This window comes from Andrena cerasifolii, chromosome 8, assembly GCF_050908995.1.
Source record: "Andrena cerasifolii isolate SP2316 chromosome 8, iyAndCera1_principal, whole genome shotgun sequence".
Classification (NCBI taxonomy): Eukaryota; Metazoa; Arthropoda; class Insecta; order Hymenoptera; family Andrenidae; genus Andrena; species Andrena cerasifolii.
Genome location: NC_135125.1, coordinates 4,098,189 through 4,120,632, shown reverse-complemented (window position 1 = coordinate 4,120,632; position 22,444 = coordinate 4,098,189). Strand labels below are relative to the sequence as shown.

The 22,444-nt window shown below is 37.6% G+C and overlaps 1 protein-coding gene across 1 annotated transcript in view; it reads left to right on the top strand.

The window, feature by feature from the left end:
- The window catches only part of LOC143372243 (sodium/potassium-transporting ATPase subunit beta-2-like), a 29,894-nt gene extending 7,880 nt beyond the window's left edge, over positions 1-22,014 (top strand). The window contains exons 2-6 of the mRNA XM_076818296.1: positions 17,172-17,312; positions 17,385-17,504; positions 18,543-18,724; positions 18,901-19,180; positions 21,032-22,014. Of these exons, the coding sequence (XP_076674411.1) occupies positions 17,172-17,312; positions 17,385-17,504; positions 18,543-18,724; positions 18,901-19,180; positions 21,032-21,135 (827 nt within the window). The 3' untranslated portion in view covers positions 21,136-22,014. The remainder of the gene's footprint in view (positions 1-17,171; positions 17,313-17,384; positions 17,505-18,542; positions 18,725-18,900; positions 19,181-21,031) is intronic.
- The last annotated feature ends 430 nt before the right edge of the window (positions 22,015-22,444 follow it).

The following is a 22,444-nucleotide window of genomic DNA, read 5'->3' as shown; positions in this document are numbered from 1 at the left end:
TTTATTGTGAGATATCCTATAAATGATTCAAGTGTTCAAACAGACTTCATACATAAGAGGAATAAGCATGGGCGAACGAAATGCCACGAACACGCGTGCTATCATAGCGGCTATCAGGTCTTATTAGGTCGGCATGGTAACAATTGGAAACACACCCTACAGAGGGGTGCAAGACAACCCCGTAAAATAGCAATATTGAACGCCATACTAAGCCAAGAAGAGTGTTTGCTTGCGGCTCATTCGTGGCCTTAATTTATCTGAAAGTAATTGCATGTGAATTTAGTTTTACGGCAGAAAATTTTACTAGCTATTTGCGCAGGCTGCGAAGTTTTAGGGGAGAACGTATAAATGTATAGTGGTCGAAAGCCTGTACTAGAAAAAAGCTTTCTCGTTAGTAACCTTTATCGTTAGTTCACCTTAACCCTACAGTGCACACGTAAATTAAAATTACACCATTGCACACGTTGCAATATTTTGAGAAAAAAAATATTTCCAGGCTACGCGTAATAGATTACACTCAACCTTTATTAAGAAAAATATTTAATAACAAAATTAAATACTGAAGAAGAAATACTCTTTAAGGGGGGAAGTCACTGTGGCGGTCGAATATAAAGGTTATTTTCAAGACATGCTTTTATAATGAAATGTAACTTTCTACGAAAAATCTTTATTACCAACTGAAAATACATATATTTAAATAATATATTATGCTCCCAGATGGAAATAATTTTTGGTAGTATGGCCGCAGCATACGATAACGTTAGGCTCTGCAAAAAAAAAATTACGAAGCGGGCGCTCGTATAACTTTCCAACATTTGCTCCCAATTGAGAAATTCGAACGGTTTCTTAAAGTATATTACAATAGCTTCAGTTAAGCGTACAAATATAAAAAAATATTAATTTTTGAAGAAATGGCGGACTTAAGAAGAAATATGTAAAAAAAGTATAAAAAATCAACATGTTTTTTCAATGTCACGATTAAATGAATTATTCGATCAAAAACTGGTAAGCTTAATTGAAGATAATTGAATTACGAATATTCCCTGAAAATTTCAAGTGAATCCGATCAAAATTGCCTGAGTTATTAATGCGCCCAGTTTGAAAAATGTAGTTTCGAGATAATCGCGTTTAAAGTTTTGACAGAAGTTATTTTCTGCAACTCAAAGATCTCGGCTGTGTATGGTCTCGTCATGGTCAGTGATTCTCTACCTAGTGAATATGTAGGGAATTTTCTCCCAATTATCACGCAATTTTTGTTTGCTGCCCAAATTCACTCTAAAGGGGTGTAATTGCCCCCTGAAAATTCGGTTATATCCTGAATTTGTGCTACAACTCGCGAACTGTAAAATAAATTTTTGACCAAATGCTAGATCTAATTAAAAGAAGTCACTTTCGTCTTGAAACTTTTTTTCTATCTCTTACAGTTCGGGAGTTATAACACAAAATCGAAAAATAGCCGAATTTTCAGGGGTTAATTTCACCCCCTTCTAGTGAATTTGGGCAGCAAACAAAAATTGCGTTGTAATCAGGAGGAAATCCCCTACATTTTCACAAAGTTTCAGAATTTTCTGAATTTTCGGGTTCGGGATCTTCCCTTGCAAGTTACCAATGCGTGCACTCGATTCTGAGCGCTGCGCTACCTATACAAAACCTTCCATAACTCCCAGAATTTTTCGAGATCCACTTTGAAATTGTGCAGGTATATTTTTGAGACTCCAAGTATCATGAAAATGCACTAAAAGAAAAATCGGGAAAACAAATTTTCACAGTGGCTTCCCCCCTTAACCCCTTGGCCTACCGTTTAAAGGCTCCCCCAAACCAACGCGAATTTCGCCGCGCGGAGCGGATCCGTCGCGGATCAGATAACACTACCCATAAGCCACCACGTGTAAAAAACCGTTGCCTTATCTGATCCGCGGCGCGGAGCGGATATTCGCGTTGGTTTGGGGGGGCCCTAAATTCCGACCGCCGGCACCAAACAGCACCAGCGGTGAGCCACGCGTCGAGCCATTTCACGGTTCGGCTCAGCGTCCGAAGTTGTCGATCACACACGTCTTAGACCCGTTAGCCAAGTTGCAACAAAGTAAATAAGTACGTGTGTATGTATGCGGCCAGGAATAACTGAGATGGAAAGAAATCGGCGAAAAGTTGAGTCGTGGTATCTGCTAACCTCGAGCCTGACCCTTAGTGTTTACGTTTCGCCCGATCGACGTACCTCGAGTCTCGCTCGTGCTTCCTATCTTTGGCCCGATCGAGAGACCACGAGTCTCACTCGATGTTGAAGGCCAAGTTAACATTACGAGTGATCGTTATCTGAATCTTTTTCAGTGTCATGAGAACTGTTCACTTGGGCCTGTCAGGCCCCACATGTGCACTGTAGGGTTAAACACGACCTATTGGTGTTGTTGATTTTCTTTACATTAAAATTCAGTCCACGTTAGAATTAACGCGTATATGTACAAAACTCAAAAAGCAGTCGCATATTTCAACTGCCTTTTGTATTTCTGTACTTGTTCTTATCTCACAAGGAGAGGTTCCCAGATGTCCGCCTTCGATTGCTTTGCATTTTGGATATGTTTTAGAGGCACGAAAAATAAGATATACGTGTTTTTTTATAGCGGCCCGTTTTCATATTTGGGGGGTGAAACCACCCCTCAAATTTATAAGATTTTCAGGTGTTCGTCTCCGATTGCTTTGCATTTTGGATATGTTTTAGAGGCCCGAAAAATAAGAAATACGAGTCATTTTATTTCGACCCGTTTTAATATTTAGGGGGTGAAACCACCCCTCAAATTTATAAGATTTTCAAAATTAATTAATAGCGTATTCGGACGGTCGTTTTTAAACCTAATTTTCAATAAATACAAATTTTATCATTAATGTTTCGAAAAAGTAGTTTTAGTTCAAATTTCCCGAAACCGAGTTCACTGAATTATACAAACCTTTAAAAGAATTTTAATAACTGACAAAATTAAGTGTAAAAAATATTACGTAAGGAGGGGGTTGGAATATCAAATCTTACGAATTCTTATACTGGGGGAGGCAGGGGGTAAGAATTCGCCAAAATTACCCTTACGCAATTTAAGGACATCCTCTTAGGTGTCACTTATGCAAATTACATGGGGATGATAATACAGAGGATACGAAAATATTCAAATTCGCGCATTAACGGGCTTTTTTTTTTAAATCTAAGCCGTAAGATATTGTGTCGTGATCAGTCATTCGTCGCTATTTCAAACGTACGTAGAAGACCCACAAAAGCTTCAGAGAGGTGGGCAGAATTGCGAGATTGCTTCTTTCGCTTAATTTGTTCAGAAGCCTGTTATCGTCTCGCCTTGGATTGGATCTAACCTCCACATTATTAGATTCGTATTGTTTCCTCTCATCGGTTCGAGGTACCCCCAGGTCAGCTTCTTGAATTACAACTCTCGTAGAGTGTCGCCAAATTTTAAATCTGTTTACTCCCGTGTATGAATATTTGGAAGGTCAAAGTGCGGACAAAGAAGACTCCTGTTCTACTCTGTACAGTAAATCCCCGTTGTGAGCCCGACGAACGGGGCTGGCGATGGGCTCACGGTGGGTTACGGACATGATTCTCTCTTCCGTATCCGACGGCAGCTTCGTGTCTGGCTCTTTTGTTTCCTCTCGCTCGCTTCCCGGTTCTCTCACTGTCGACCGCAGGCTTCGGAGAAATAGCGGGGATAGTCGCCGGGCTGTCAACGGGAGGTAAAAACGGGCTCATAACCGGGATTTATAGTGCCTGTCCGAGATATAGTGACTTAGGTGTGTAGTCCCTCAGCTGTGTCTTACCCGACACCCTGCTGTGTATTGGCCGCTAAACGTGGTGCCCCCCTACTGCCTCTTGCAGGACTGTATTTAGGGAAGACCAGGACGAACACGAGGCCCTAACAGAAAATAAAACAGAAATTGAAGATACGGTTTATCATTGTTAAAAGATTAAGCTTTGTGTTGGAGATGTAGGGTGAAGGACCCAATTACTGACACCTAACCAATTACTGTCACCTTAAGCTCAATTTGACTTAAAATAACGAATAAATAAACTATAGTATATAATCTATAGTATAGATTATAGGTTGAATTACATAATTCTTTTTGTGCACGACTTTACAACGTTTATTTATTCGTTGTTTTAAGTAAAATAGCTTAAGGTGACAGTAATTGGTTAGGTGTCAGTAATTGGGTCCTTTACCCTATGTTTGCAATTCGCGCGCGCGTGAGAGAAGCGGTTGCGTTGTTCGGTCGCTGGCGGCGCGCCTGTTTTCTTCCCGCGTTCGGATCTGTGGTGATGTAGTCGTTAGTCGAATGGGCGCACAAATGGTTGTAGCGGTGAAACACTTTGATTAATTATTAGGCTGTACTTCCGAATGGTCCCAGTGGCTGATCGACACGAGATTTGTGGGGAGGGGTGGGAAGGGGTGGGGAGGGTGTTAAAAAACGATGTAAGTTTAGAGATTTGAACCAGACACTTGGAGATGCGATCCATGCTATTAAACAGGGCGGATACCTATTACTTTATTGATAGGCAATACTCGGGGGGGGGGGGGGGGGGATTCTACAGGCCAAAATAAGACGAAGATATAGAATACAATTTTTTAATATCCCGCTGCGTTTTCGAGAAAATTGGCTTTGAATTTCAGCTAAATATGCATGCCATTTAAGCGCCTGAGGGGCACGCGGAGGTAAGGGGGGGGGGCGCGTCCAGCTGCCCGTAGGACAAATTGCGGGAGGGCAGGATGATATCCCGTTAGGGCTACGTATATACAGTTAAAAAAAATAATTTGTAAAAAAAAATTAACAATAATTTTTTATTAACCCTTCGTTGACACACTGGGTGTGAGCCACCCATAAGCTGATTTTAACGCTCTACACCTTCTATATGTAAAATAAATACATTTTTTCCAAAGCCGACTTACAAACTATTTTCTCTCTCAAAATATTATATCTGAACAATAACTCTGTAGATTTTTAGCTTCTAATATTGGAATTTGTAAAAGTTAAAATGTTTTGCAGATTTTCTTCGTGTTTTCTCGAAACATGGTAGTCTAGATTTTTTTTACAAAAACGCAGCATAGCGTAGCATAGCGCAGCATAGCGCAGCATAGCGTAGCATAGCGTAGCATAGCGCAGCATAGCGCAGCATAGCGCAGCATAGCGCAGCATAGCGGAGCATAGCGCAGCCTACCGCAGCATAGCGTAGCATAGCGGAGCATAGCGCAGCCTACCGCAGCATAGCGCAGCATAGCGCAACATACCGGAGCATATCGCAGCATATCGCAGCATATCGCAGCATAGCGCAGCATAGCGCAGCAGAGTGCAGCATAGCGTAGCATAGCGCAGCATAGCGCAGCATAGCGCAGCATAGCGTAGCATAGCGTAGCATAGCATAGCTTAGCTTCCCGGTGGATTCCCGGCTTTAGTGCTCTTTCTGTGACTCGCGACTAGTATTTTTAATACACTCATACACTCCAATCTTTTTACAAATCAGTACCGCCTTTGCCAAATGAATATATTTATAATACCAGCAGTACGGGCTTTCAGATTCTTCCCGTTCCTCGTAGATGGAGCGTGAGAAAATTGTGAAAGGAGTCCTGCCTCTTCCATCGCGCATGCACGATTTGGGATTCGAAGGAAATAAACCGACCGCGATAGATGGTGATGTCTGTCGATCGATCGAGTACGCACATCCCTAATCGATCGCTGTAAACTAAGCCCCAAAGAGAACAAAAAAAAAGAAGGAAGGGAGAGAAAAAGACGGAAGCACGAAGCGTGGCTAATTCGCGGTGCACACAACGGTTTGCCCGGCTGAATGGCAATTGTTAAACTTCCTTTAGTGCAAACGTGTACAACGAGGTCAATTGGCGTTAAATGAAGGCATTACGGCATTATGTAACTTAGGGCCATTCCGAAGGGTACACCCACACGACCATGCCGCAGCTTTCGTCTAGCATCAGTCCCCTGAAAAATGTCTAAGATTAATTTCGTATTCGATGCGTAACGCTACCGCGGTGGTTTTAATCTTCGTCGAAGGAACCATCGCGTTGGTATTTTGAAAAGAAACATTCGCACAGTTCGAGCTTTCCTACAGGACACTCACGCGGAAGTAGTTCGGAACACAAACGAGCGATGCTTCTGTAGATTTTGGGACTTAATTTTAGCACGAGTTTATGTAATAGAATAGTACATAGGTATAGGGTGTTTTAGAAATGTTGATACGAGTTTAAGGTAGTTGCTGGATAATCTACTAAATTCAAGAGTTTTTTCAAATTTCGTTCAAAATTAATTTGGAATACAAGAGACCCTTGTACAAAGTTTAAAATCGATTTACCACATAGTTATCGCGAAATTGTTAATTAAAGTTGATGAGTCGATAAAAAGAGGGTTATAGTTTCAGTTTTTCTTGTGAAACAGGAAAACTATATTCAAGAAGTGTACCAAAATTGGCAGAATAGTACATCGAAGTGTCAGGAAATGAATTTATTAATTTCTGCAAAACTGACCACATGGTTTCTTCGTAAATGCCCATAAAAAATAGGTTTACGTGCAAATTTTGTAGAAACTATATACGTAGAGCAGTCAACGTGGCAACGTCGCAGAATCGATGTGCTTAGACATTTAAATAGCGAACGACGATTCTAATTCATGTGAACATTTTTTCTGACATTTTGGTTATAAAAGACGCTCCAAATGAATGCGACGTTGCCAGATCTGCTGCTGCAATTCGCTACGCTAACCAATTTAATATTCTACTTTCGTATTACAATTATTTATATTAACATTGAATTTTTTAAAATATATATACATGATGTTAAAAATTATTATTATCATTTCTATAGTATAGTTGGTTAGGAGCTACCTTAAATGCATAATGGAACTCATGAAAGAAACAAAATTTTAATAAGGTGCCCCCACACCTGGGCGGCCAAACATAGGGGCGGCCGCAGGCAAATTAAACGTATTATATGCAAAATTTTGATTAATAAGAATAATAATCGAAACTCTTTTGCACGATAACTGTTTACAATTATGCAGATATAAATATAAACACTGCATATTAAATTCTTAATTAAAGAATTTTTAATTAATAAGGGCGGCACTATATATTATGCCAGCACTAATTCCTGTACCTACGTATGGAGAATAGTGAAGTAGGCATGTAATTTACGTTAGCCTGTAAAAGAATTTTATAGCATAATTATTGTTGTACAATATGCATCAGCGATACCATCGCGATGTCGCAACTGATATGTGTACAGGATACTTAATACGATTAAGCCTTCTTAATGCCGTTTATCGCGTTACTTCCTGAGCCTGTTGGCGAATCTTCATAAAATAGCGGAATATAAAATGGGATATAAACAGAACAGAAATTAGGAAATGAAAGAAAAATAAGAATGGGCATATGTACTTACGCGACCACTTAACAGTTTAGAATTTTAGATACACTTGCTGTATCTGCATTCTGTATTTGAATACAAAATGTAAAGTCTAACGTCCGTCCGACCGTAGGTGCACATTTGTTAAACAATTCTTTTCACCATGAACATTTAATTTATTTCTGGCTGCAGGCAATATCATTTTACAACATTATAATTACTTACGTCCCTTTAGAACTTCGGAATTCATCTTTTTCTAAAATGAAAGTCACGTGAACTAGCAAAGTATGTAAATTATTAACACAAAGGAGGTGGATATTTTGTTAAAAGTAACATTTCATAATAAATGGCGGTCATTTTAAATAAAATTTATATAGCTTTGTATTAATGTTATACCGCGAGTACAAAATTTAAGAATATTTTTTTCACGGATAAGTGTTCTCAAAGTTCTGAGCGTGACGTGTGTAGTGTAAACAGAGAATTTTAGAATTTTTCTATTGACTAATACATATTAAAATATTCTGAAAATGAGTCAAGAGTTAACAGAATTTTAAAAGAATATTAAAGAGTTAACAGTATATTTAATTGAAAAAAAATACAAAATTGAATTATCACGAAATACTCTGGTTACTCCGTGATAGTTCTTCTTAGTTATGTATATATACTTTAAAAAATTCAATGTTAATATAAATAATTGTAATACGAAAGTAGAATATTAAATTGGTTAGCGTAGTGAATTGGACCAGCAGATCTGGCAACGTCGCATTCATTTCGAGCGTCTTTTATAACCAAAATGTCAGAAAAAAATGTTCATATGAATTTGAATCGTCGTTCGATATTTAAATGTCTAAGCACATCAATTGTGCGACGTTGCCACGTTGACTGCTCTACGTAATTTCTAAAAAATTTGCACGTACACCTATTTTTTATGGGCATTTACGAAGAAACCATGTGGTCAGTTTTGCAGAAATTAATAAATTCATTTCCTGACACTTCGATCTATTTTTGTGCCAATTTTGGTACACTTCTTGAATATAGTTTTCCTGTTTCAGAAGAAAAACTGAAACTATAACCCTCTTTTTATCGACTCATCAACTTTAATTAACAATTTCTCGATAACTATGTGGTAAATCGATTTTAAACTTTGCACAAGGGTTTCTTGTATTCCAAATTAGTTTTGGACGAAATTTCAAAGAATTCTTGAATTTAGTCGATTATCCAGGAACTACCTTAAGCAGAGTTCACCCTACACCGTACATGTAATGTTGAAAAAAATGTATTATTTTTCACATAATTTTCTAGTATTACACTGTCGAATGATTTGTTCGACAACCGATCTGTTTGCAATACGTATATACGGTCTCGTCCTTCTACGGAGTCCACGCGACACCGCGGATATTAATTTACATCGGAGAACGTCAGTAATACAATCTAGTAGCTAACTGTCAAGATTCTGCTCATCGTCTTCACTCGTGACTTTATAAATGAATCGTAACGCATGAAACAGATGCGCGGCTAGTATCGACGCGACAATTTCGTTCGATTGTCGCAATAGGTTGACATATCGTGGTACCAAGTACATATATACATACTATCATTGTACGTTTGATATTCGTAGTTAATTCGTACCCAATAATTTAATCAAATTTGTTGTAAGAAAATTCCGATACCTTTCAAACATGGATATATACATTGCAGGCCTTCAAAAAGAAATGATTAAATTTTTACTTTTACACCAAATAAACTTCAAATTTGCTATAATTCAATAATTAGTGTTTATACAAAAACAGACTTTTGAAAAAAAAAACGGTTTTCGAATTCCACTATTCCCCCTCAAAAACGGTTAAACCGGTTTTCGAATTTTCACCAAAAAAAATATAATTCATATAGTAAATAAATATTTGTACATATTTTAAAAATTCTCAGTTTCCTTAATGTTATGGAATTACAAAAGTATAGCAAAATAAAATATACTATAGCTATACAAAAGCAAATAAAAAAAATTAAAATAACCAGAATGCGTACAATTTTTTAGTTCATTTAATATTTATGGATCCACAAAAATATAACACAATAAAATAGTGTACAACAGCATACAAAACCAAATGAAAAAAAAATATAATAACTAAAATCCGTACAAAATATCTTTTAAATCTTTTAAAAGGTGGCACCAAATTATAAATCTTTATTCCATTTAGTATTTTTTTTCTGAAAGTACGAACTCATGAAGATTAGTTTTACAGTAAACTGTTACCTACTACAATATGCTTGTGTCTGAGGCGAGTTTCAAGTGAAAATGTTAACGTTTTTAATTAAATAATTCATTCATTCTGCATATTAATTCTAGTACATGAAACCGGTTTTTTAAATTTAAAAACCGGTTTCCGAATTCTACAAATTTATAAATAAAAGCCGGTTTTTTAAATTTAAAACCCGGTTTTCGAATTCTACAAATTTATAAATAAAAACCGACAAACCGTAGTAGTTAATGCATGTAGGACTGAAAGGAGAAATTCAATTTTCCATGGTCAGCCAAATAAAGAATAGTAAGCGACAATTTTTAAAACTGGGGGAACATTGGCAGTTAATTAATATGTATTAAATAAAGGAAAAGGCCAAACATTTTATACATTTTAACACTTGTAGTACAATTACAAAAGATGCAATCTTATGATAGGATACTTAAAGCAAGCATAAAGATGTTAATTTTTATATTACATATCAAAATGTTACAAACACCTGCCAATGTTCCCCAGTTTGCAGTATCGACCGTAAATATTGAATACCTCCTACAAGATTTTTTGACTTCATGCGTTACCAAAGATAATTTATGCATCCGCCTAACAAAACAGAATTTTCCACCTTGTTATTGACCAAAACCATGAAATACAAATAAATAGAAAATGGTCGATGCAACATCATTATCGTATTATTTGTAATGCAAAATACGATAATAATGTTGCATCGATCGTTTTCTATTTTCTTTTTGCATTGCAAATAATACGATAATTTTCTATTAACATACAAATTTATATTGCCCCGACGAAATTGACGTAAAAGATAAAAATATAATCGACCTATTTTACTATTACGTGATAAGGGCGATAAGGGGCACTTTTATCGAAGTATTTTTCATCCTTGCTTACGATTTTCTATATCAATCGCATTGGTACATGTATCAATTATTGCTGTCTCACCCGTGTGTTAATATTAAGTAACACTTGAAAAGCCACCGCGCGGGGTTAAATGTTCGGAGTAAATCACGATGATTTTTCAAAGCTGCCGACGTCTGGTAGAACGGAGGAATTAATCAGCGTGCGGTGGCACGCCGTATAATGTAGGTTAATTGCATTAATCGCTGGTTCAATTTAAAGGAAGATCAAAGCGTGTGGCCAAGTGGAACAATTCAATTACGTGCCGATTCAATGTCTCGCAAGGTCGCTTCTCGGATTCTACTCCTTGCTAAAATGACCTTCCGACCGTTGCCTTTCTGCTAAGAACTTATTATTTCCATGTACTCGTGCGACAGCGCAGAGATGTATCAGATGAAACTGACAATTTTATAAAAGCAAGTAACACTCCTCAAGTGCTCCAGATTATTAAATTCTGCAAAATTATTTTATTCCTTCCCATATTCTGCTTCTGGTTTCGCCTTATGTAGGTATTGTTATCACTGTGTGTGTCTACTTAAAATTCAGAATTTTCCAGTTGCTGTCTTAATACGAGAAAAGATCTTAACTAACTTAACAGACTAAATACTCTTCTGTTTAATGAACAATGGTTTAAAGCTATTTTATTATATAACAAATATAGGTAAATGGTCTTTACTGGTTTGTTGGTCGGTACTGCGCGACAGTTGGGTGGTTGTTACTGTACGACAAACGCGGGGAAACATTTTAGATCACGGTATATTCTGTACAAAAAAATATTGCAAAACTAGGGCGTTTTAGTAAACTTAATAGACTAGAGATAGTATACATAATAGAACAAAATCATTTACTCATATGAGAAACAAAAGATTAGCTTTAAAACATAACTTTTAACCCACTGAATATCAACGTATACGTTTAATGTACGCTTAATAATACATAAATATTAATGTTTTAAGTAGTCTCGTGGAAATGGAGCTCTTTCGACTTTCGAATGCAATGGTTTCTTCCTACTGGAATATTTGATTGCGGATTATGGCACCTGATCAGTTCTAATACATACAGGGATAGAAAATAATAAAATAATTTAAAGTAAAACAAATTGTTTTTAAAAACAAGCTTTTATTAAAATGTACTGAAAAGGAAAAAATAATTTTGATACCGGTGTAAATAACTGCCTTAGGAGAATTTCCTCATAGGACTACAAATAATAGCGTGGGGTCGTAAATATTGAAATGTCCTTTTTATATAAATATTTATAATGCTCTACGCATTTCCATACATTAGTTGTCGCATTCTGCTGGAGCGTGTTTACTTGATTGCAAGCAGTATAATTCCTCAATTTAAAGTCTGTCCCGAGATGTAACTAACAAGGGAACATCCCGAATCCGGAAATTCAAAAAATTCTGAAACTCTGTGAGTATGTAGGGAATTTCCCCCTGATTACAACGCAATTTTTGTTTGCTGGCCAAATTCACTCTAAGAGGGTGTAATTGACCCCTGAAAATCCGGTTATTCTCCGATTTTCTGTTATAACTCTAGAATTGTAAAATAATTTCTTTACCAAATGATAGATCTAATTAAGAGAAGTAACTTTTGTCTTGAAACATTTTTTCTAACTCTTACATTTCGCGAGTTATACAAAATCGGAAAATTGCCGAATTTTCGGGGGTTAATTTCACCCCCTTCGAGTGAATTTGGGCAGCAAACAATTTTTGTTTGCTGCCCAAAATATTCACAAAGTTTCAGAATTTTTTGAATTTTCGGGTTCGGGATCTTCCCTTGCAAGTAGATGAAAAGTCAAGACAAAATCATGCCGTTCAGCAATTAGTTTTTGAATAATTTTCAATATTCAATATTTAGGCCCCACGCTTTTATTTTTAGGCATCTGAGAAAATTCTTATAAGGTAGTCATTTAGGCTGGTATCAAAATTATTGTTTCCTTTTTAGTACATTTTAATTAAAGCCTGCTTTTAATAAAACAATTTTATTATAAATTATTTTATGCCTTTTAGTGAAAATATTGTATTGCCATCGGAACTACGTATGTGTGCAAACTTTCAAGTCGGTCAGATATGTGAAAGTGGGTCAAAATTACCTTACAAGATTTCACCCTAACAAACTAACGAATTCACAAGTGAAGCTAAGTAAAAGCTTGTAAAAGAAGGAGGAGAAACATGTGAGAATTTAAACTTTGAACTTCTTGGATTCTAATCAGGAACGTTTTTACCTTAAGGGGACGAGGCAGTCGAAAAATCGATTTTTTATTGCATTTTCCGAAAGTACTATCAATAAAATGCCGCTTGGTTTATAGTAAAATTTGCAAATTTGTAGATTTGACAGCTAAAAACGTCAAGCAAGCAACCCTTTGCCCAGAAACTTTAAACGCGTTTTTCTCGAATATTTTGTTCCTGATTGCGAACGAATGGAGGTTCAAATCGACTTGAAAAAAATTACAGGATGTGTAAAACATGTGCCATTTCCGGGCAAACCTCTGATATGGTCCGTGAAAATTCGAGATTTTCAAAAAAAAAATAAAAAGTCACAAATAATGATGGTGCGCTACCAAAATCCGGTGACTTTTTAATTTTTTGATGAAAATCTCGAATTTTTACGGACCATGTCAGAGGTTTGCCCGGAAATGGGACATGTTTTACACATCCTGTAATTTTTTCCAAGTCGATCTGAACCTCCATTCGTTCGCAATCAGGAACAAAATATTCGAGAAAAACGCGTTTAAAGTTTCTGGGCAAAGGCGACGCTATAGATTGCCGCTTGATGTTTTTAGCTGCCAAATCTACAATTTTGCGAATTTCACTATAAACCAAGCGGCATTTTATTCGGAAAAGATACTACTTTCGGAAAATGCAATAAAAAAAATCGATTTTTCGACTGCATAGTCCCCGTAAGTGTAATGGATGGTACCTACTTGAAAATCATTTAAATTCTAGTAATGAAGGAAATAATAATAAATAAAAAATAATAAATAACAAATCACGGGTACGCGACTGCAAAATCTCATTCCTTCGTTACAATTCCGTGCATAGCATGCAGTAACGTGAATCGCATAAAAGTCGAGCGGAAGTATATGAATTGAAAGCGGAAATACGGAAAGTGAATCTCGGATGTAACGTTGTTGAGGTTCGTTGCGTTGTTAATTATTACAGTGCAATCATGGAATGTAGGGTTTATGATAGCTTCTTAGGGAAATCATGAAATCCAAAGCAAATTAAAGAGCAATAAAACATTACGAACCGAGAACATCAGCGAACAATAATTTTAATAATAATCGGTAAAAGTAGTTGATATTAATAAAATTGTTAGTATTAGGGACTAGTAAAATTTCTGTTAACGTTATCGACATTAAACAATCAGAAACTCAAAGGATAAATTGTTGACAAAATTATAATGGAGGTGCATGACCGATCAAAACTTCGAGAACACTTTCCATATTTGCATTCTGCATTCAAATACTAAATGTGCAGCACAACATGTGACTGTACTTTAATCCTTACAAATTTGTTGAATGATTTTTGTGTCATAAGAGTATTTAATTTACTTGCAGCTACAGATAATAGTATTTTATAATGTTATAATTACATGTGTCCCTTTATGAGTTATGGCATAAACAAGTAATGCAGATTTCCAGTTGGCGCACCCAGAGGTGGGGGCGAAGGGGCTCTGGCACCCCCCAAGGAAGGGGCTTTATAAGGCGAAAAGAAAATTGGATTTTATTCTTTAAATAAATTTGTATAACCATCTAATAAATTTTTTAAATTTGCATTAAAAATATATTTATCCGTTCAACTCGGCTCCCCCAAGATTAATTCCTGAATGCGCCACTGCCAATATCAAGCCTGCATAAGATAATAATAAAAAGAAAGTAGATACTTGGTTAACAAGAACATTTAATAATGAACAGCGCTTGTTTTAAAGATATCTACTTTATACAACATATAACATAATCATAGTTCCCATTGTCTATATTTATTAATCGAAAAGTGTACCTAACATGAAAGTGTTGATATGAAAGTACGTGTACAAAGTTTAAAAATACTTTCTTCACTAATAAGTGTACTCCAACTTTCGAGTGGTATACAACTCGCGAAATCTTCTCAAAATATGGATAAATCACAGAAGGAGAATACCTATAGTCGAATCAACGAAAGAAGGCGCCTGGGCGGCCCGTAGGCCGGCCGCGAGTGGCTCGGGAGAGACCCAATGCCTGCTCCGTACTTCGTGCGACGTTGCCGCGTTGTGCAGCAGATCGGACGTCTCTGTCTATCTTCAAGCGCAACTGTGCCTCTCTCACTCGCTCGATAAAACAGATTCCTTCATCTACAAGTCACTCCAGGCCAAATCGATCGCATTTTTAGAGACTGATCAGAATGCAATATGTATTTCGTGAATCGCGTGAAATTGTGGAAAGGTTTGAGTCATTGTTTAACAGGTTTTGAACTTGGTTACAAGATATAGGACTTTGAATTGTGCGACTTCTGCCTATGTTCGTGAGAAGATGCTGTATTTATGAATTTTCGGTCTCATGAAAATAGGCAAAAATTAAACAAATTCTAAACCAGCAAAGTGGTGACTGAAACCCTCTGCTAATATTTGAGTTTGAACAAAATCCCCGGCATCGAGTGGAAAAAGTGATCAATTTGCCGTGGAAGGACCGTAATTAGAATAAGAATCCTATGAGCCTGTATTCCTCCACTTGTCCGCCATTCATTGTGCATGCCGCGTGCCGTCCGCAATAGTCAAAAAGACTCGATACTCTGTCAAATCTCTATGGGAAGGGCGTTGGGTTTGCCCTTTGTCAACAATCACTCTAGGCCCACAGCTAAGTAGTCGAAAGTCATTGGCCAAGGCGTAGGGAGCCGCGTAGGGGAAGCACCAATCGCGAGCCTGGAGTAGCGGCAACGTCGCAAACTCTGGCCCCGGTCCCAAGGCGTAGGGAGCCGCGTAGGGGAAGCACCAATCGCGAGCCTGGAGTAGCGGCAACGTCGCAAACTCTGGCCCCGGTCCCAAGGCGTAGGGAGCCGCGTAGGGGAAGCACCAATCGCGAGCCTGGAGTAGCGGCAACGTCGCAAACTCTGGCCCCGGTCCCAAGGCGTAGGGAGCCGCGTAGGGGAAGCACCAATCGCGAGCCTGGAGTAGCGGCAACGTCGCAAACTCTGGCCCCGGTCCCAAGACGTAGGGAGCCGCGTAGGGGAAGCACCAATCGCGAGCCTGGAGTAGCGGCAACGTCGCAAACTCTGGCCCCGGTCCCAAGGCGTAGGGAGCCGCGTAGGGGAAGCACCAATCGCGAGCCTGGAGTAGCGGCAACGTCGCAAACTCTGGCCCCGGTCCCAAGGCGCCTTCTTTCGTTAATTCGACTACAGTATATATAGTGCCTCTACGAGCTATAGTGACTTAGGTGTGAGGTCACTCAGTGGGGTCTTAATCGATACCCTGCTGGGTACGGGCCGCCAAACGTGCCCCCTACTCCCTCTTGCAGTGCTGTGTTTAGGGAAGACCAGGACAAAACCGGGGTCCTAAAGGGTAAAATCTCCAAAATTACCTGAAGCATGCAGTGGTTTTAATTTAAAATAAGTTGTTAATATAAAATAATTTATATTACAACTGTTCTAATGCTGTATATACACCTTACTACAATGGATTTGTATTTAATATGTGCTGACAGTGAGACAATTTTTAACCCTTAACTGGTATACTGTTTTCGGCAAACGTGGCTGGTATACTGGGGTCGTGGCAGACCCGAAATAAAAAAGGACACAGAAATTTGTAAAGTCGAGCCTGAATCAACCTCTATGAATATTTTGTTCTTAGGTAATGTGTAAAATAATAGAAACCTAGAAAGTTAAACTATTATTATAAAATTAATTAGAAAAACAGTTTACAAGCTTAGACAAGCAAAAATTTTGCAGCGAACTTTGCGCGCCTGGGGTCATGAGCGACCCCGAGATACCAGTTAAGGGTTAATATCCAGTAGCAAAGCTTAATTCATGTATTTTATTAATGATAATCAATTTCTTTTTTATTTTATTAAAATCGAAATTGTAACACTTAATCTTTAGGGCCCCGGTTTTGTCCTGGTCTTCCCTAAACACAGTCCTGCAAGGGGTCACGTATAGCGGCCCATACCCTGCAGGATATCGGTTAAGACCCCGCGGAGTAGCCTCACACCTAAGTCGCTATAGCTCGTAGAGGCACTATACTTCACTAGCTTAAAGTTCCCGGCGTTGCCCGGGTACAACTTTCACTGTCACGGAGTGTCAAGGGGGTGAAAAAAGTGGACAGGGGTGGGGGGTCCAGATTTCATGTTAGCCTATATTTTCCACAGGGTTCTAGAGAGCAATTATGCAAAGTTTGGTCCAGATCGGTTGAAAGAATCGGGATAAAAATTATCCTACATGTTATCCCTGGTCCTAGACTACGTCTATACAAAATTTCAGAAAGATCCGTTGCGTAGTTGCGACGTGGAGGAGTAACAAACATCCAAACGCACTTTCCCATTTATTATATTAGTAAGATTTCACGCCCAGTCTGCTTAAGATCTGTTTATAGCAAACGACATTCAAACGTGCCCTTCAGAGCGGGAGGTTAATTAAATCTTCTTTTATTTCAGGTAAAATAGGACTGTTCTATTTGATATTCTACGGGGTGCTGGCTGCTTTGGTTTCAATTTGCTTCTGGGGCTTCTTCCAAACGTTGGATCCAAGGATACCAAGATGGCAGCTGGATCGTTCAATAATCGGGACAAATCCTGGTAAAATGCTCTCAAGGAAAGAATCGCGTATAAATATGTAATATTTTCTATACCCGATGTCGTCCTTTGTAGGTTTGGGATTCAGGCCAAGACCACCATTAGAGAACGTGGAAAGCACGTTGATCTGGTACAGTGGAACAGACAGCGACAACTTCAAGTACTGGGTTAATTCGCTGCAGTCCTTCCTTAAAGGTATTGCCTAGAAAATAATTAATTAGTATTTCATTGACTGGCATATGCTCCACTGGCTCACTACCTATGAAATTACGAAAAAGATTGCACTGTCAAATTGTTTGCCAACTTAAGATTTTTTGGTCACTTCGAAAAGTAGGGTGTTATAAAAATTCACTTAAATTCTCACCTCGTCACGCGTGAAAAATGTTATTAACAAATTGAACCGCATTTGTGACTTCGGTAGTAGGCTTGTGTCAGTGCTACTGAACAAATAAAAGCGATTGGTTAAGGGCTCTTTCCACTGTAACTCCCTAAAAAATTACCGTTGTTTGGTATTTTTTTTTGTCACAAGAAGAATGTGTTTACTAAATTATTGAAGTTTTTCCAGTTTATTAATAAGCGTTTTAATAATACAACTTTTTGTTCATATTTTTTTAATGCTCGCTTTCCCCAAAATTTAATTTCCAAAATAATTTTGTAAAAAAAGACGACTCTATTGCGTAGGTGATTTTAGAGGAACACCACGTATTTGAAACAAAAAAAAGAGATTTGTAATCAGTATGGCTGTTGCTATATCCCGAACTAGATTTAATTGCATTGATGAAGAACTAACAAAATGGGGTACGTCCAAAGTTGGAGTATCGAAATCAGCTAAATTTTGTAGTCATTTTGCAACGCAAAAGATGAGGGAAAAAAGCAACGAAAGCTTGTGATTCTAGATACGTGATTACTCCAAAACCGATCACGCAACCGAGGCGTCTTTTTTTACAGCGTGTATTACACCCACCTACTTCGGCGAAAGCAAAGATTAAAAAAATACGACACAAATCCCTTTGCACTCCCAAAACACGCATTAACAAGCAGAGAAAAGATCAACCCAGCAAAAGTATTATTTCTTTAGACAAAAATCAGTTCCAAAGAACGGCAATTGCCTGAGTTAGGGTGTTACAGTGGAAAGACCCCTTAACAGGAAACCCAATTTTCATGAAATTGTTAGCTGCAACGCGTCATTTGTGTGCTATGTATGTAACTATATTACAATCATCAATTTTTCAGATTACATAACGCCAGGCTCGGTTCCCGGCCTCGGTGCAAACATTAATAAGTGCGACTACAATCAACCGCCACCCCCTGGCAAAGTCTGCGCCGTGGATGTTAAGAACTGGTACCCCTGCACAAAAGAGAACAAATACAATTACCATAAATCGGCTCCGTGTATTTTTCTCAAGCTTAACAAGGTACCCTTATTGTCTTAGCTAAAACGTCAACTCGTATAAAATCCACCCTGTAATTCAAATAAACCTTCCTTATTACCAGGATAGCAGATACGTCCCAGTTAGTTTGATTAAACTGTTCAGCATTCCTTGAAACCTATTTTTCCTCGCGTACATTATGGATAAATAAAACTTTGCAGATATACGGCTGGAAACCAGAGTTTTACAACGACACGGAATCGTTACCGGAGAAAATGCCACTCAGTCTGAAGCAGCATATCGCCAGTTTAAAGGCAAACAATTCTATGCAACTTAACACGGTGTGGGTGTCTTGCGAAGGCGAGAACCCCGCGGACCAAGAAAATATAGGGCCAATTAAATATATGCCACGAAGAGGCTTCCCTGGCTACTTCTACCCATTCGAAAATTCCGAGGGTTACCTCAGCCCCTTGGTGGCTGTTCACTTCGTTCGCCCTCGCAGTAAGTGTTGCAGATTCTTAATTTTTCCATAGAAGTTTTAAAAATTCCTTCGCGGGGGAAAATACAATTTTCTTTCGCTTTGCTTTTTAAGGGGGTAGTGGACTATTGGATACGTAAAATCGTTAGCTTCTTTGACGCTAAATTACTTTGATACCAAACAATCTTTATAGTCGTGCTTCTGACAATCTATTGTGGGCATGTTTGCGAGTATTCACAAAAAAGAAAATCGTCGGAATGTATAAAATTGTCGAAGTTATTAATCGTTGAAGATAGTCCTGTACGGCGCGCCCCTGCAGGTGGTGTACGTCGATTCGGGTGAACCAATCATCTGAAAGCAAAATGCTTTGAGGTGATTATTCTATACACAAATATCTACAGTGTGGAAACTTGCCGATGAATTTGAACGAAATTTGTGGAAGTTACACGCTAATCAATTTTCTTTCCACATTTTCCGGGGAAAAATCGTCTTTAATCAGTTATAAAATGTTTTACGAACATCCAATATTGATGTGGAATTTCTACGCTATAGAGAATAGAATTCTACAGCTGCATTTAAAATTTTAAGTGAAAATATTCATTCGTTCAAGAGTTATGATGCACACCGTTTCTGAAAATGGTGTTTCGAGAAAACCGGCTTCAAAGTTCGGGGTGTTACCTTTATCGGCAGTACACTGTGTTACGTTCGCTGCTATAACTTCGACAATTATTTGAATTTTTTCATGAACATTTGTTAAAAATGTTCGTAAAGGATAAGACTTTCAGAAGCAGTAAAATAAATAATATTGATTTTTTTAAGCTGAAATAGTCCACTACCCCCTTAAGGGGACCTTCCGGTCTAGAGCCCAAAAAATAGGTGATCTTTAGGAATTAATTAAAGGAAAACTACTATATATAATTTAATGGGACTTTTTGCATTGTATTTAGGATGTCTTAAATTATAGAAATATATTTTTTGTTCTATAATTAATCATTGCAGACGGCACTGGGGAATCGTTAAAATCAAGGCGTCAAAAAAGTCATCCAAATCGGTGGGACCTATATCTCCAAAAGTTATTATCCGATTCGGCTGAAACTTTTCTTATTTTAAAGAATATTATTCTGGCTAGGGGGGGGGCTATAAAAATTACAAAAATTACATTTTTTAAGAAAATAACGACACTTGAAGTTTGAAATCACTTTTCCCCTATATTTTTCGTCCTTTCAACGCCTTTGAAAAATATAAATTTTCAATTTTTTGTATTTTTCTCTGGTATCCCCTAGCTAGAAGTATATTCTTCAAAATAAAAAAAGTTTCAGTCGAATCGGATAATAACTTTTGGAAATATAAGTCCCGCCGTTTTGAGAACAGTGTTTCTAGAAAAACGTGTTTAAAGTTTTACGTGGGCGCCGAGTGGCCGGTTGTTACCCATGCATTTGCCGCTACTCAAATGCCTATAACTTGGGGAATTTTAAGAATTTCAACAAATCCTTTTAAACACGTATTCCTAAAATGTTGAACATTCGAAAAATGAAATAAAAGAAAATCGACTTTTAGACCGGAACCTCCCCTTAAGTAAGGGTACGTTTATGTTGGAGCCGAGATAAACGATCAGAGCGACGATGAGAGCGAAGCGACGAAATACATAATATTGTTTTATAATAGAACTGTTTTCATTGGAGTAGAGCAACGCTTACTACATAGATGAGCAACGATAAAAGCGACGAGAAAGAAATATTTATTTTCGCTATTATCGCAGCTCCAACATAAAACGTACCCTAATTCCGAGCGCTCTATGCGATAAATGAAAGGAGAATTCTAAATCAATTTACTAAATGGATTTGCTTAATCGAGAAACAAATATTTCTTTACAGCTGGAATTTTAATAAACGTAGAGTGCAAGGCGTGGGCAAAGAACATAAAACACAGCCGCCACGACGAAATGGGCGCAGTCCATTTCGAGTTGATGATAGATTAACAGTGTCTACATAGCCATTCTGGCCTTTCCCTTGTTAGCGTGCAGGAACTAAACGCGAATCTCATATTTTCTGACTCTTCGACGTAGCTGGATGCTTTTCAATTAAGTCACGAAGCCGTCAGAAATCGACAGCCGCTGCCGAAGTGGATAAAATTCTTGTCGAGTACAAAAGTCAAAGAATTTTCGATGCTTGTACATACTGTCGGAAATTCGGGCTGCGACGAACTCTCCACGCACCGAGAAATATGTCAAATATCCGCACTACCTTTTTACAGTCTCCAGTTTCTCATCCGACTTCGTGGGGGCAAACGAATGTTGTAAACAAAGCGTGCCCAGTAAGGTAATTCCTAATTGATATGATATACTAGATATCATGTATCTGTAACAGATTATTGGTATATGTATAAGAGATAGATATACGTATTTATTGCGCGTTAATATGAACATATTTTATTGGTAATTGTAATCTGGTGATATTTTCATGAAAAACTTTTAACAGCGAAGGTAGCTGTATTACTTTTTCTCGGGGCAGTTGAATATACAAAGAAGAATATACAAATCATGTATTACAATTCATTTACATAATTAAGTTATGATTAAACCGTTACATGTGCTGGCTCACCCCCAGATTCTAGATCGATTCGGAAATCCCTGGGGATGTTTGTGTTTAAAAGAACGTCAAATTGTTTACGTCTAATGTATTAATTTGATTAAAAGAGCAGGGGTTGATTATTGTAAATCGAATCTCGTGGAAGATCTGATTTTAATATTTAAGCGATTAGTAGTAGTCCGTCGTCTTAATTAATAAAACGTGCTTTGTGAAAATTTAAGACCATATGAAGATTAAAAACGAGTGATTGTTCAGAAAACTATTTAAAACTGCTAGTTACTGTGATTTCCGAATATTTTGTGTCCTGAAATTTTCTACCTTTAATGCCCATTGCGAACGGATCTCTTAAACGTGACAAAGATTATATATATATATGTGTATTTCGCTTCTGAAGTATGTAAATGTGTCGTATGTGTATACATATATTTTTATAGCTAAGACTCTCTTGTTTTAAATCACGAATTGATATCACCTATTTCTATTAGCTTTAATTGCGAAACTCTAGACGGCATTTGAACGCATTCTTAGAATGGGTTATCTTTCATATTTATTTTATTGGCCGATTGTTAGTTAACAAGTTATTTAGATACGATCTTACTGTAATAAAACGCAACTATTAGTTTCATCTTGATAAACTTTATGCTTCTTCATTGGAATTAAAAACGATCTACGAGAATCAATATTTCTCCAGTTGTTGCA